Raw genomic sequence first — 14,025 nt, 5'->3', positions numbered from 1 at the left:
AACATTTTTTTAGCCTCCTAAAAAAAGCAACCGCAATCCGTACGAATTTCAAAGTAGTCACCAGCAAACTTTTCCAAATGCGCATCCTCCACTTCAAACAGGAGCTCATTACCATAATGAGCCATCAGCCTACGAGGCGAGAAAATAATTGAACCCAATGTTAGACGGCCCTCCTGCTTGAGCAAAAGCCCCTTTTGGTTTTGGCGAAACCAAAGGAGCTCGTCTGCTTTTCATCGACGGCAGCCCAGCTGGACGCCGGATTTTGAGTGTATGTGCAACTGGTTGAAAGTCTAAAATGGAGATAATCCAGAACAAGGTCAAATGCTGGGTTATTGACATCTGGCACGCTGAGTGAACTACGGAGGAGAAAGCGGCCACCAAACAGGATCACAATTCGGGAGAGGTTTCATGGATGAAAGTCATGTTGGGGGGGAGGGCAACGTTCCTGACACCTAACAACAATGAATTGAAATCCTCTTCAGTGTTTCGTGTTTTTGTATATTAATTTTCAGAAGCATGTGTTCTGGTTCATTTGAGACATGCGGATCAAATTTGAATTGACATTGAAAATTTAAATGGAATATTCACTTTTTTTGGTAACAGTTGAACACAAGGAATTGTTCATTTGTGTTCGTCGTCATTTAAAAACTTTTTTTGCCATTTTCGAAAATTGGCAGGCTGATTCGGTCAATGAGTCATCCACTACTTTGCTGTTACTAATTGTGCCTCTAGATGGCAGCACCTAGCACACGCAGGTAACAGCACTACTGCTGAATTTGTTAATTCTACATGCGGGCCAGATGTGATTAATTTTATGACAGAGGCTGCGAGTCGGGTGAAAATTGACCACGGGCCCCATTTGGCCCCCGGTGCCGGACTTTGGACATGCTGTTTCAGGGTATATTCGCCAGTGCGATAAACAGGGGTTCATTGTACATTATAGACAAGGCCTACCTGGCAGAGAGCGTTTCGGAGACAGAAAGCATTTCGGATACTTGGATCATTGCCATTTTGCACAGGTCGGCTTCAGAACCTGCGCAGACGTACGACGTCCACAGCAAATGCAAACATTTGCAAAATTTCGATTCAAGATTCTTCCCGGGGGAAGTACAAGGCGACGGATAATAAAACCAAGAGTTTGACCGACCTTGCAGCATAAAGGTGAGAGCCTTTTTATCCAAGCGGCAGCATGGAGATGTGTCCTCGGAATGGATATCTTGCAGGGAGCGACGGCGGCCCATGAGGGTGCACGCGAAAGCTGCAAGCAGAATTTGGACATGTCAGCAAAGGCCTGAAGCTGGAACAGCTGCCCTTGCCTCGGTACTGGCATCATGCATGTGGGCCGAACATGGCCCAGAAGTGGCTAAGGAGGCACTGGCTTGACTCAGGCAAACCGGATGTGGGCCGGAAATCAATTTACAACTCACACTTAAATTCAGTTTCATATTTGATTTTTTTGTCTACACACGGCCTTGTTTTACATCGCAGACCGATGCAGAATTCTATTCATCACGCACACACACACACACACACACACACACACACACACACACACACACACACACACACACACACACACACACACACACACACACACACACACACACACACACACACACACACACACACACACTCACACTCACACACGCGCACACACACGTGCGCGTGCGCACACACAATACATGCACATACACATACACGCACCCACACATAGCAGAACAGAGCATTCCAATAGCGGGACAATGGGGCACAGCCTAACAACTAAATCCCTCTAGTATCCCTTTCTGTGAGGAAAGTCAACCGGGCCATGGAACCTGAATAGACCCTTTCCCATTAACGCGCGCACAGCCAATCACGCGCGCACACAGACACAATCTCATGGCCAAATGCGGAGGAAGTGAGCTCATAACAGATACTGGCAAACACAAAACCCCTCCGCTGACCCATGACAACTTGAGCGGGCTTTTGGGTCATGGTCACGACCTTTGTTGCCGGGCCTCAGTGGCACCGATGGGCGGTGCACATGGAGGCCGCAAACGGCGTGGTTGTGAGTGATGATGGAATGTGCTTGCTGACACTGTATCACCCTCGTTATATTATGTGCGGAAGTGCGTGTGTGTGAACCAAAGAGGGCTTTCAGGAATCGGTGCGAGTCACACACAAGAGAGCGAAAACTCAAAGGAAATCCGCACGCGGGCACACAGATTGGGTTTGTTGGGTAAGTCGTATTTTGCTAGCATTTTGTTTGGAAACTAGCATGTAGCACTCCCGGCAGAACGAGTGCATAACCCCAACCTCTGTTTTGCCTTATAATGTTGTGTACCATATATTTGGAAAAGTTTTATGTATTTATATATTTTATTTTGATAACATTTATCATTCATTGAAGGTGCGCCTTATATATAGAAAAAAAGTTAAAAAATACAGCATTCATTGGTGGTGCACCTCATGCTCCGTTGCGCGTTGAGAGCCACCCCCCGCCTCTCAATATTTAATAGGCGATGATTACGCGAATCAAATGGGTCATGTGTGGGGGATCCGACAAGTTGTTGTCCAATTGTTGACAGATTCTATTATTTGCAGCCTGAACGGTTTGTGAATCAAGTCCAATGTGCAGTAAACGCTATTGACCCACTGCAGTTTGTATTCCTCCCGCTAATTCAGTACGTATGCATCCACTTCCTCGGCCAAGGTGGTTGCAAAACAAGATCAACCTTGAGGGAGAGAACAAAGGTACCTTGCTGGCGGCAGCGCTGCCTAGTCGTCCGGATGAAGTCTTTCACTTCTGGAAATTTCAGGAAGAATTTTTTTTGGAATTCGTGAGCCTTCACCAGTTTCACCCCCATTGTGTTGGTGACGCAATCACGGCCTGCAGAAGAACACGTGAAAGACGGGAAATACGTCAAATTGGCGCTTTCGACTGTGTGAGGACGATTTGAGAGATGTGTTCGAATGTCATGATTTGCGTTTGACCAAATCAATTGGAATCGGATAGCGGATAGCATTAAACAATTCAACTATGGGCACTGGGGGTGAGTATGTCAAAGGTGTTACCATCATTTGTTAGCATTTAGCTAAGTGGACTTTCCTGAGGCAAAGCAACGTGGAAATGTGATTTCTTCTTTGTTCTGATTAACGTGACAGTAAACTCCGAGTGGTGATGTCATTCCAACAGATACTTTTTGATGATGTCATGAGAATTTGCCAAACTGCTGCCATTCCTGAAGTGACTGGAATGATGTTGGCCAGCAGCGTGTAGCGCCAGACCCGAAAGTTTCAAAGTAAAAAAAAGAACGAAAAAAAACATTTTTTTTGTGTCCAATGAAAAAAATAAACCAAGTCACTCGTATCTCAAAGCACTACTGTTGTTAAGTGCACGTGTGTGCGCGCGTCCATTATGTGTGTCGCTGAGTCTTCCCCCTCCTCCCTGGCCTGAATAGTGTCCTGCAGAGAATGCTTCATCTTAGTATTCTGTCTCCATGGCAACGCATTTCTCCACCAGGAGCTGCCTGTCTGTGCTGATCAGGAGCTCCTTGCATTTATCTTCTTGTCTGACTCCCCGCACCCAAACCCACACAGCCCCCTTTGACCCATTTTGCCAACATTGGCCCCGATCCTCTTCCTTCTCTCCTTTCGTCTGTTTTCAGGACGATTGAGGCTGTGTTGGTGCAAGGAAAATCGATAAGCAATCACGCGGGCCAATATTGGTGTGGTGGTTGTTGCATGTCGCCATGATGTCATGAACAAGAGTTCATATGCACTTAAGGGGAAGGGGGTGGGGGGGCGCATATGCAAGCACTATAAATGGATCACCAGTAACATGCACACAAACAGTTACAGTACAACTCATGGGAACCTGCCTCACAACCTGGCTTTGAACCAATGTTCAGTTCAGGCTAACCTTGATGTGGACCAGTCGCCATGGGCTTCGGTCGTCCACTCCCAATAAGATAATAGATATGTTTTGTACTCACCTTTCCCATACAAAATGGATGACACAATGCGCTTGGTTTGTTCTACATCTTCTGACGTCACATCATCATTCCGCAGCCTGAAGAGCAGGGAAATTCAATGAATCGTGATCACAACATGTTGAGCAGACAGAAAATATCTGCATTTTGACAACGAAGCCATAGAGATCGCGATCTGGTTGATGGAAAGCCATCTGTTGCGTAAGATGTCACAACAGATTTTTTTTCTTGCATGGACTTCATCTGACGACCATACGAGGGAGGATTTTGAATGTTTGTATTGATGTACCATTGGCATCACATCATTGTCTCAGATTTTTTTCACAGGGCTGGCTAGTTAAACAACTCTAAATGGACCACAAAAATTTAACACTTGTGGTATCAACTAAAAAAAAAAAAAAAAAAAAAAAAACAGTCGATAAAAAGGCCTTAAAAGGGTCCCAAATTGCAAATCTAAATGAACACATGGCCTTTAAACCTTGACCCGAGGTTCCTTGGATCAAGGCTGTTGCTGTTCAATGAGATTTAGACTGCCTCCTGCTGGATGATCAAAAGCTCAGCCTATCACGGTCGGAAAATGTTCAAAAATCCCATCAAGTACAAAGAAAAAGGACGTAGTCCGAATTAAATTAGCACCTCCACATTCAGCGCTGATAAGCTATTGAAGGGGAAAACTAATGCTGAGATGTACCAAACCTTTCTCAACAAAAGTAGAAACGCTGCACGGTGCGCTGGGAAGTAATGCAAATAATACAAAGCCTTGGAATATGGGTGGGTGTCACCATTCAGAGGCTAAAACGGCGTAGACGTCAGAGTCATTGTTGGTCAAGAAGTTGATGAGTTTGTGGTCGCTGGAGAAGTGAGCCAAGAGTCGCAGATCCAGGTGACAAAAGCCTGAAAATGGATCACGTTCATTTAATACTTTGCAGTCTCCTAATTTGATTGATACATAAATATATGTTCATTTGCAATTTTGAATCTGCGTGGTTGAAAATAAATACAGTACAAGTTAAAAATAAGGAAGACAAAACAAGAAAGAAACATGCATTTCAACTAAAAGATGAGTGCATGACGACAACTTGTCTTCCATTAGAGTAAAGTCTTCTTCCAAACATAATAATCCAATTCAAACATTTTTTTAATTACAAACTGGACTGAACTGTTACTCAGATTTATTCTGGTGCTGTTTTTTTAATACTGTAAGTGCTTGTGCATCATTTATTTGCTGCACGTTTCTTTTAACGTGGCAGAAAAAAGTCAAGGTGAAGGTCTTGGGTGGTAACCCACAAACCTGTTAGTGGACGCCAGTGGTAAGGGATGCCATAAAGCTGCTGGGAAATGAAAATCTTCCCCCAAGTGAAGTTGTTCAAGTATCTCTGGGTTATATGGAATCGCTGCAACATCTGCTGTGAGGCTCGGGGTTCTCCGGTAAATTGGGCATGGATGGAAATGTCTATGAGTTAGTTTTGTGGAATCCATGTTGTTCTTTTTTTGCATTTTTGGCTTCTCAAAGGGCTCAGAAAAATGATTCAAACCATAAATCAAAGCGCCACATTCGGTGCTTGGCACGTGGGTAAAATGTTTAGCGCGTCTTGACAGTTGGGAGGCACAACATTCTCACAAACATGACGCGATATGTTTTGACATGGCTCCGAGTTGACCCGTTCCTCAGGCTACTGGCATGCAGATGGTGCTTTCTCATATGTTTGGGAAGGAAACGAAGAGGGTGGCCAAGCAAGGGCTTCCCTGAAGGAATTGTTTCCATGGCTGTGTGGAACGCGAACGCAGCTTTATCCCTCCGCTTATGTAAGTATGTGACGCTCTTGTGAGCGTATCCACTGCGGCTGCGAGCGCATCTTACTATACCTGCGGCGACAAAGGTCCAGCCTTCTTCAGAGATGTAGACAGCTCGAGGATTGAAACTCATCACACCCAGCTCAGCATCTGTGGAGTATCAAGTCAGAAACTATAATGGGAAGTGCAAATACTTAGTTATTAGACTTACATAGAGTTTTCTGGAAACTGCTCCTGGAGTTTTTTTATGTATTTATTTGTTTATCTATGGATTTGCCTATGTATGTATTATTTACTTAGCTGTGGCAACCAAGAAAGGAAAAGCCGAAAGGAAAAGTTTTTTTCATCTTTCCACCTCCTTGCTGTCTCGCCGCACAACATACACCCTGCAGTTATGTGTTGGATTGTCTCAGGTGCCTCTTTGCACAACCTACACCTTGGGTCTTGCCTGGTGTGGTATATCCGTGCCTCTATGGCTCTGGTGTTCAGGCCCTGCTCTTGAGCAGCCAGGATGAGTGTCTCTGTGCTGTCCTTTAGGCCAGCCCTCTCTAGCCACTGATAGGACTTCTTGAGATTAGCCACTTCAGTTATGGTTCTGTGGTACATCCCGTTTAGGGGCTTTTCCTCCCATGATTGTCCCTCTTCCAGCACCTCATCCTCTGTTCCCCATTGTCTGAGACATTCTCTGAGTACATCATCCATTGGAGCCTTGTCTTTGATATATTCATGGAGCTTGGATGTTTCATCCTGGACAGTGGCTCTCACACTCACGGCCTCCTTCCTTACGGCTTGTGTACAGTCTCAGGGTGCTGGACTTGGGATGGAACCCTCCGTGCATGGTGAGGAGTTTTCAGGTCTTAACATCCGTGGTCTGGATCTCTTCCTTTGGCCACCGTATTATTCCTGCAGGGTATATGATCACTGGCAGGGCATAGCTGTTTATTGCCCGGATCTTGTTCTTGCCATTGAGCTGGCTTCTGAGGACTTGCCTCACTCACTGGAGGTATTTGGTCGTAGCCGCTTTCCTTGTTGCTAGTTCGAGGTTGCCATTGGCCTGTGGTATACCTAGGTACTCCTAGCTGTTTTCAATGTCTGCTATTGTTCCTTCAGGGAGTGAGACCCCTTCAGTGTGGACTACCTTGCCCCTCTTAGTCACCATCCGACTACATTTCTCCAGCCCGAATGACATCCCGATGTCACTGCTGTAGATCCTGGTTGTGTGAATCAGGGAGTCTATGTCCCTTTCGCTCTTAGCATACAGCTTTATGTCATCCATGTAGAGGAGGTGACTGATTGTAGCTCCATTACTGAGGCGGTATCCATAGCCTGTCTTGGCGATTATTTGGCTGAGGGGGTTCAGTCCAAATTGGGGGCCGACGTGCAATTGGTTGTGTCTGGCATGGTTGGATGAAACAGGATTTAAAAAAAAAGGGAAAATGACCAAAACAATAGGGATGTTATGAAAAACATAAAGCAAAATAAAATACAATTATTTACAAATCATCTTCAGACTAGATTAAATTTAATAAACACGTATTTTTTTATGTTTTAAACTGATTCAAACAATTCTTTCTAGCCAATAATCATTTTAAAGGTTATGGCTGCATTGTTGTCCAAAAAAGGTAGGACAGGATTAAAGAAAAAAGAGTGGCAACATAGTGGGGTTCTCATCAAACACCTGTTTGGGACACCATACTGGTGAAACAAGCTAACTGGGAACATAGACTGGCTTGAAAAGGAGCTTTCTCAATTCCCAAACAAACCTTGGTCCGAATTCACCTATTTGTGCACAACTGCCTCTGACAAAGAACAGTTCAAAGACAACTTTGGCAAGGAATTTTGGGCATTTCATTTTCGAAGGTCTGTGATATCATCAAAAGCTCATGAGAATTTGGGGAAAAAAATCAATGCAGTCGGATCCAAAAAGCAACAGTGAATGCTAGTGACCTATTGGGCGGCACCGGATGAGCTAAACGACACCAATGTGTCATGGGGACACAGACTCAGGGACACCCATCAGGGCGCCTTCAAACTATGCATAGCAAAAGCCGTTCATCAACAACAGCCAGAAACGCCGGCGGCCTCCCACCTAAGATGGACTGCTGCATCGTGAAAAAGTTTTCTGTGGTCTGCTGAGTCCACGTCTTGATTTGTTTTTGGGTAATTGTGGACGCAAAGATGCAAGCATCTGTGATGGTATAGGGCTGTATCATGTCACTTGTGGACACTGGTTCTGTCTTACGTTGGCCTCGGTGCTGAGGCTGCTACATCATCATGACAAAATAAAACAATGACATCAAGAAGCAGTGACAGTGGACATTAGAATGCCAGCCAGGATGCTGACGGAGGGAAAGACAGGATGGGCGGAGCAACGGGGAAAAGCGAGGAGCAGGATTTGATGACAAGTAGCTCTAGGCAGAGAGCAGAGGTGCTGATGTTAGCGTCAATCAATCACTACACACACACACACACACACGCAAACATACACACACGCACACACAGAAAAGATGCTGAGCGTGGAACTGCTCGTTGATGCCGCCTGACTTTGCCGACAGATGGAAGAAACGATTTGGATGCTTTATTCCTCCAACAAACAGCTCGAGTAAATGTTTGTGGTGTGGATACGAAATAGACATGCGCAAACATCGTACTGCCAGTCAAACCAGCAGATTTTACGATTGAATCAGTGAACCAAGGTTGGAATAATGTTTGTACTCAATGTAAATTAATTTGGTACGACTTAATGAACCCATGAAGAAATAAAATACACAAATTATTTGGATGATTTAAATATTTACAATGAATCGATTATCCTGAGCTTGGATTGAAGAAGGAAGTGGGACGGATTTGTCCGAGCGTGCTTCTTACCTCCAGTATGTGGCATCAGGGTAATCTTCAGCGGAATGGTGTTGAAGTTCTAGTTTGTGGGGAAACAATGAGGAAGTATGGAAGAAAAATAGACACAGACTCCACTGTAAGCGTCCTCTGATGGGATGAATCGCTAAATATATACAAGAAATGTAAATGTGACATCAATTTCTATTTTTTAGAAAGGTTGGTGGGGGGGACACATCCACTACGCTGCCTGGATGTGTCACATGGAAACATCACCACACACAAATCCCTCCACTTGGCAAAAGAAATAAATCTAAAACGTGCATGTGAGAATAGGTTGTGCAAATGTTGATGATCCCCCCACCTTTTTTTAACATGTAGGTCAATTAAATGTCATTTGCCTCTCACACGTAGATGTTCATATTTCAACTGATGTCAAAATGCATGTATAGTTCATTCTAAGTATCGTATTTTCCGAACTATAAGGCGCACCTTCAATGAATAACACATTTTAAAACTTTTTCCATATATAAGGCGCTTTCTGACAACTCCATTCACTCCCAAAATGAATCAACAACTGTTTTATTATTTTTTCAATGTAAAGTATTTGTATTATCTTTTAACAACAGCAATGATTAACATGCAGTGCAACATTTATCTCACATAATGGAGGGGAACTTTTCCTTCATTTCGCAAACTATAAAAAACCTTCTGATGCTATTGTAAAACAATATTTCAAAACCCACCTATTTAAAGTTGCATTCTCTGGAGAGATGAATCTCTTTTTTTACTATTTTTAATGTTACCTGTGGTTTTGTGGTTTCTTATCTGTGGCTGTAAACTGGCCTTGAGAGTTTTGAAAGGCGCTTATAAATAAAATGTATTATTATCATTATTATTACTCAATGTTAGTGCAATCACAATATAGTCACACTGTTAATCATGCAAAGCAATAACAAAAATAACTCAATTAATGACTCAAAAGCAATAGCATAATAACTCAATGTTGTTCACATGTTAATGTCCATATTAGATTAGATTAGATTAGATTAGATTAGATTAGATTAGATTAGATTAGATTAGCCTCATAGTGGAGACATTTCCATTTCACAACTGAAAATTTATGAAAGTTATACAGTATTCACAATAAGACCAACCCTATTCAATTGTAAACACGCAAAAGAAACATGTAAATCTCACATTATCACTTATTTCCATAAATAAGGCACAAACAACAGTTAGTACGGCGGAAAAAATATCATTGGCGCCGCCCGTCATACCCTTGAGGATTTACACTCTGCAAGAACCAAGACAAGGGCACGGAAAATCCTGCTGGACCCTTTGCACCCTGCCCACAACCTTTAACAGCTACTTCCCCCAGGTAGGCGCTACCAATCCATGTGCACCAAATCCAGCAGACATTTAAATAGCTTCTTCCCCCTAGCCATTAACTCTCTAAACAGTAACCAAAATATAACTGGACAGTGACTACAATTTTGTACAACCCTGTAGAACAGCATCCCGTTATCATCAGAAAGCCTTTAATAGTCCCACAATGAGGAAATTTTCAAAATTATTGTATAGCTCGAGATGTGTATTCACTTGAACACTGCTACTGACCTATGTATTCTCCAGAACCAGACACTTTGACGTGCTCAAGGACATTTGCGTAATTGCACAAATGGTTTGACTGATGATTTTAAAATGGTTGACTGATTTTCTGCACAAACTGCACAATGGTTATCGGATTTTATTCTACTATTGATCACTTTAATAATAATAATAATAATAATAATAATAATAATAATAATAATAATAATAATAATAATAATAATAATAATAATAATAATACATTTTAAGCGCCTTTCAAATCTCTCAAGGACCCTTTACAGTCACAGACAAGCATAAGTACTATAATAAATAAAATGTAATCACAAATACAATGCAATAAATAAAATACAATTATAAATAGAAACAAGAGGGCGAGCTACACAGAAAATGTGAAATGTAAATTTCTCCACTGCGAGACTAATAAAGGCAAATCCAATCCAATGCAATTTTAAAAAGGTGGGTTTTGAGATGGGACTTGAGCTCTGCTTGATACCTTGCACATTGTTTCAGTTGTTACTGACAGGTACCACTCACATTAAAGAATTAGATTATATTAAATTAGCCGTTATTATTGTCCTCCATACTTATTTGTCGTGTCTTTTTTATGATGATACTAGTGCAGAGTGTTCTACCAAAGACAAATTACTTGTGTGTTCAACACACTTGTCCAATAAAGATGATTCTGATTATAAATTCTGGTTGATTACAAGTGGGCATGGCCAGCTTTTGAAAGAAAATTGAAGGCTTTTAGGTCTGCCTTATAGTGCGGAAAATACAGTAAATGGCATCCGCGTGCAGCATCGGAAGGTCACGCACGTGATACCGGATATCGTATTCTCTGAGACTTTCCGATGTGTCTTTAAATAGCAGCAAAGACGATCTAATCATTCGCCCCGCCTTGAGGAGTCCGAGAAACATGCTGCACACATACGCATGATGGGAAGGGAAGCTATTTGTGCAAAGCGAGCTAAACACGCTGATTTTGACCCTCACAGTGTGTTTCGGCTGGTGTCATCCAGGGAAGGCACTTGGTGGAGGGGTGGGGTGCGGGGGCAATACTTCCACAACTCATTTATTATTCAGCAGACACAGAGAGGGACAGAGGCGAGGGTCGTGAGGAAGGACTGCAGGGGCAGGGCATGGACAATGCACAACAATGCAACGGTGACACCGGCATTAGTCGGTATAAAAGTCATGGTTGGGGAAAGTTTGAAATTAAGTAAACAGGGGAGGCTATTGGGCAAATGACTCAGCATAGAACTCATGCACACAGAAATTTGGATTTGCTTCACGTTGCGATTGCAAATGGCGAAGCTCGATCTGCTCCGCATAGGCGGTAAAATTGGTGCTGACCTTGCAATAAACAAATGCAGTTGGGTGGGAGGTGGTGGGCACTGTGACTCAGGGCAGGAGAAGTTACATTTTGACGTGGAGGAGATCAAAAAACAGATCGAGCGAGCAAAGGGGGGGGGGGGGGGGCGGACGAGAAGGGAAGTATATATATATTTTTGTTCAATGTTTTTAAGATAATGGTTGAATATACGTCCAAAGACTGACAACTACGTGCTCTTCCATCCATCCATCCATTTTCCGTACCGCTTATTCCTCATTAGGGTCGTGGGGGGCGCTCTTCGGGCACGAGGCGGGGGACACCCTGAATTGGTTGCCAGCCAATCGCAGGGCACACAAAGACGAACAACAGTAACTCTCACACTCACACCTACGGACAATTTGGAGTTGTCAATCTGCCTGCCATGCATGTTTTTGGAGTGTGGGAGGAAACGGGAGGAAACCGGAGGACCCGGAGAAAGGGACGCCGGACCAGGACGCGAACCGGCGACCTCTGCACTGTGAAGCCGTTGTGCTAACCACTCACCTACCGGGCCGCCCTTACGTGCTCTTCAATTCCTCAATTATGGTGTAATTATCTTTTTTGTTGTTTTGACTTTTTGAGTCAGAAATCTGGTTATGGATTGAGGATAGCGACACGCTGGGTACTTACGGGGTTTGCCGAGACGATTCTTCCCGTCACAGTTCTGGTCTGCGACCAGTTCGGGGAGATGGAGCCCTGAGGAGTTTTCAAGAGTGAAAGAGGGAGGCCTTTTCTTTTTGTTTACACTCTCAATACAACTCAAATGTATTCTTAGAGCACTTGAAAACAACCATGGTGTGCATAGTGCAGGGAGCAAAAGGAATTCGCACAACAAAAAATAAATGAATAACAATGACAGTAGAAAGTAGAAAAAGCATCTAAAAAATAAACTAAAAGGCCAAAACAAACCCGTCATGAAGAAGAAAAAGAAAAAAATAGCGGTAAAAAATAATTACTAAATAAACAATTATAGAATCGATAACAGAAAATGGACAAATGTATCGACAATCTGAAAAGAAGTGGGTCAAGGTAATTTAAAAAAAAAATAATTTGGTTTTCAAAAAATATTTTTTAAAACAGGAGTCTTGAAAAAGACTAATAATCCAGGTCATTTTATATTTGGGTCAATACGATAATACACTCTTCAAAAGAACTGGATTGGCAGCTACTGAAGTGATGCTGGAGTAGGAGTTACATAGTATGTGCTCACTCTTACGAGTACCAGTCAAGAGGTGAACAGCGGGATTTTGGCCCAACTGGAAGCGTTTGATGGAGGATTGTACGACTCTGAAGTGTTACACTAATCCGGCCGAGATGTGCTGGCTGTTTCAAAGTGCTCTTAAGGAAAAAGCAACTCACCTTAGTCATCATGTACACGTAGGTATTGTCGACAAAGTTCGTCTTGGTATGCTCAACCTGACGGATACAGTGCGTGACTTGCACGGGTAGCCAAGTGTTTACGGTGGCAACACTCAACCATGACATACCTCTCTGTACTCTAAAATGATCTTTGGTAGAGGATGCACATCCTGGTACATTTGCAACTGCAACAAATACAAAGGATTGGTTTCTCCGAAAAGATTTCACTCACTTGTTGTCAAGGTTAGAGTTCGGATGTACCGTTTGAGTCGATGCCCTATCCTCCCGTGTGGCCGTGTCTTGGGGAAGCATCTTCCTCTTTATGCTCTCATGCAGACGCAGTTTCTCAAAGAGAACCTTTCAAATTGAGAAGGAACATGAAAAAAGCTACATAACACATTATTATTATTAGCTATCTATTAGCTAGCTATTAGCGGTCTAGTTGGCTGGCTATCTATCTTATCTATCAGGGGTCTAGCTTGCTGGCTAGCTCTCTATTAGCTACCTCTTATGTAGCTAGCTAGTTTTCTATGTATTTGAGTTACTTCTGGGTTGAGTGAACGCTAGCATGTGTGGCTGCCGCTGCTGAACCACAGAAAAATTTATCCCATTATTGTAAAGTGACCTTGAGAGTTTTGAAAGGCGCTTGTAAATGAAATCTATTATTATTATTATTATTATTATTATTATTATTATTATTATTATTATTATTATTATTATTATAAATAAGCACACAAATAAATAAAGACAAACAAAACCATATAAAACAGTAGATGAATAAATAAATAAAATGAGTAAACAAATAAGCACACAAATTAAATAAATAAATAAAGCACACAAATAAATAGACAAAAACACATAAATACATAAATATTTAAACAAATAAATACAATAAATAAATAGGCAAATAATTAAATAATGAAGTAAATAAATAAATAAATAAATAAATAAATAAATAAGGATAATTAATTACAAAAACAATACTGGCAGAATCAAAATCCAATCACCAATTAATTGCCTGACTGATTTAAAATGACAAATAGTAAAACAGCATTTTTGAGAGTCACGTAAAGGATACAGCCA

At 42.3% G+C, this 14,025-nt stretch overlaps 1 protein-coding gene across 1 annotated transcript in view; it reads right to left on the bottom strand.

Moving 5' to 3' along the window:
• poln (polymerase (DNA directed) nu) overlaps nt 1-14,025 on the bottom strand; it is a 33,892-nt gene that overhangs the window by 1,154 nt on the left and 18,713 nt on the right. The window contains exons 14-25 of the mRNA XM_088990790.1: nt 13,204-13,299; nt 13,071-13,127; nt 12,943-12,999; nt 12,214-12,279; nt 8,634-8,682; nt 5,838-5,915; nt 4,754-4,865; nt 3,975-4,051; nt 2,738-2,869; nt 1,148-1,258; nt 955-1,033; nt 62-129 (exon numbers count right to left, since the gene is read on the bottom strand). Of these exons, the coding sequence (XP_088846916.1) occupies nt 62-129; nt 955-1,033; nt 1,148-1,258; nt 2,738-2,869; nt 3,975-4,051; nt 4,754-4,865; nt 5,838-5,915; nt 8,634-8,682; nt 12,214-12,279; nt 12,943-12,999; nt 13,071-13,127; nt 13,204-13,299 (982 nt within the window). The remainder of the gene's footprint in view (nt 1-61; nt 130-954; nt 1,034-1,147; nt 1,259-2,737; nt 2,870-3,974; nt 4,052-4,753; nt 4,866-5,837; nt 5,916-8,633; nt 8,683-12,213; nt 12,280-12,942; nt 13,000-13,070; nt 13,128-13,203; nt 13,300-14,025) is intronic.

This window comes from Hippocampus bargibanti, linkage group LG02 (genome assembly GCF_051943395.1).
Source record: "Hippocampus bargibanti isolate YZ-2025 linkage group LG02, ASM5194339v1, whole genome shotgun sequence".
Taxonomy (NCBI): Eukaryota; Metazoa; Chordata; class Actinopteri; order Syngnathiformes; family Syngnathidae; genus Hippocampus; species Hippocampus bargibanti.
The sequence above is the reverse complement of the archived record's forward strand: the minus strand, read 5'-3'. Positions and strand labels throughout refer to the sequence as shown.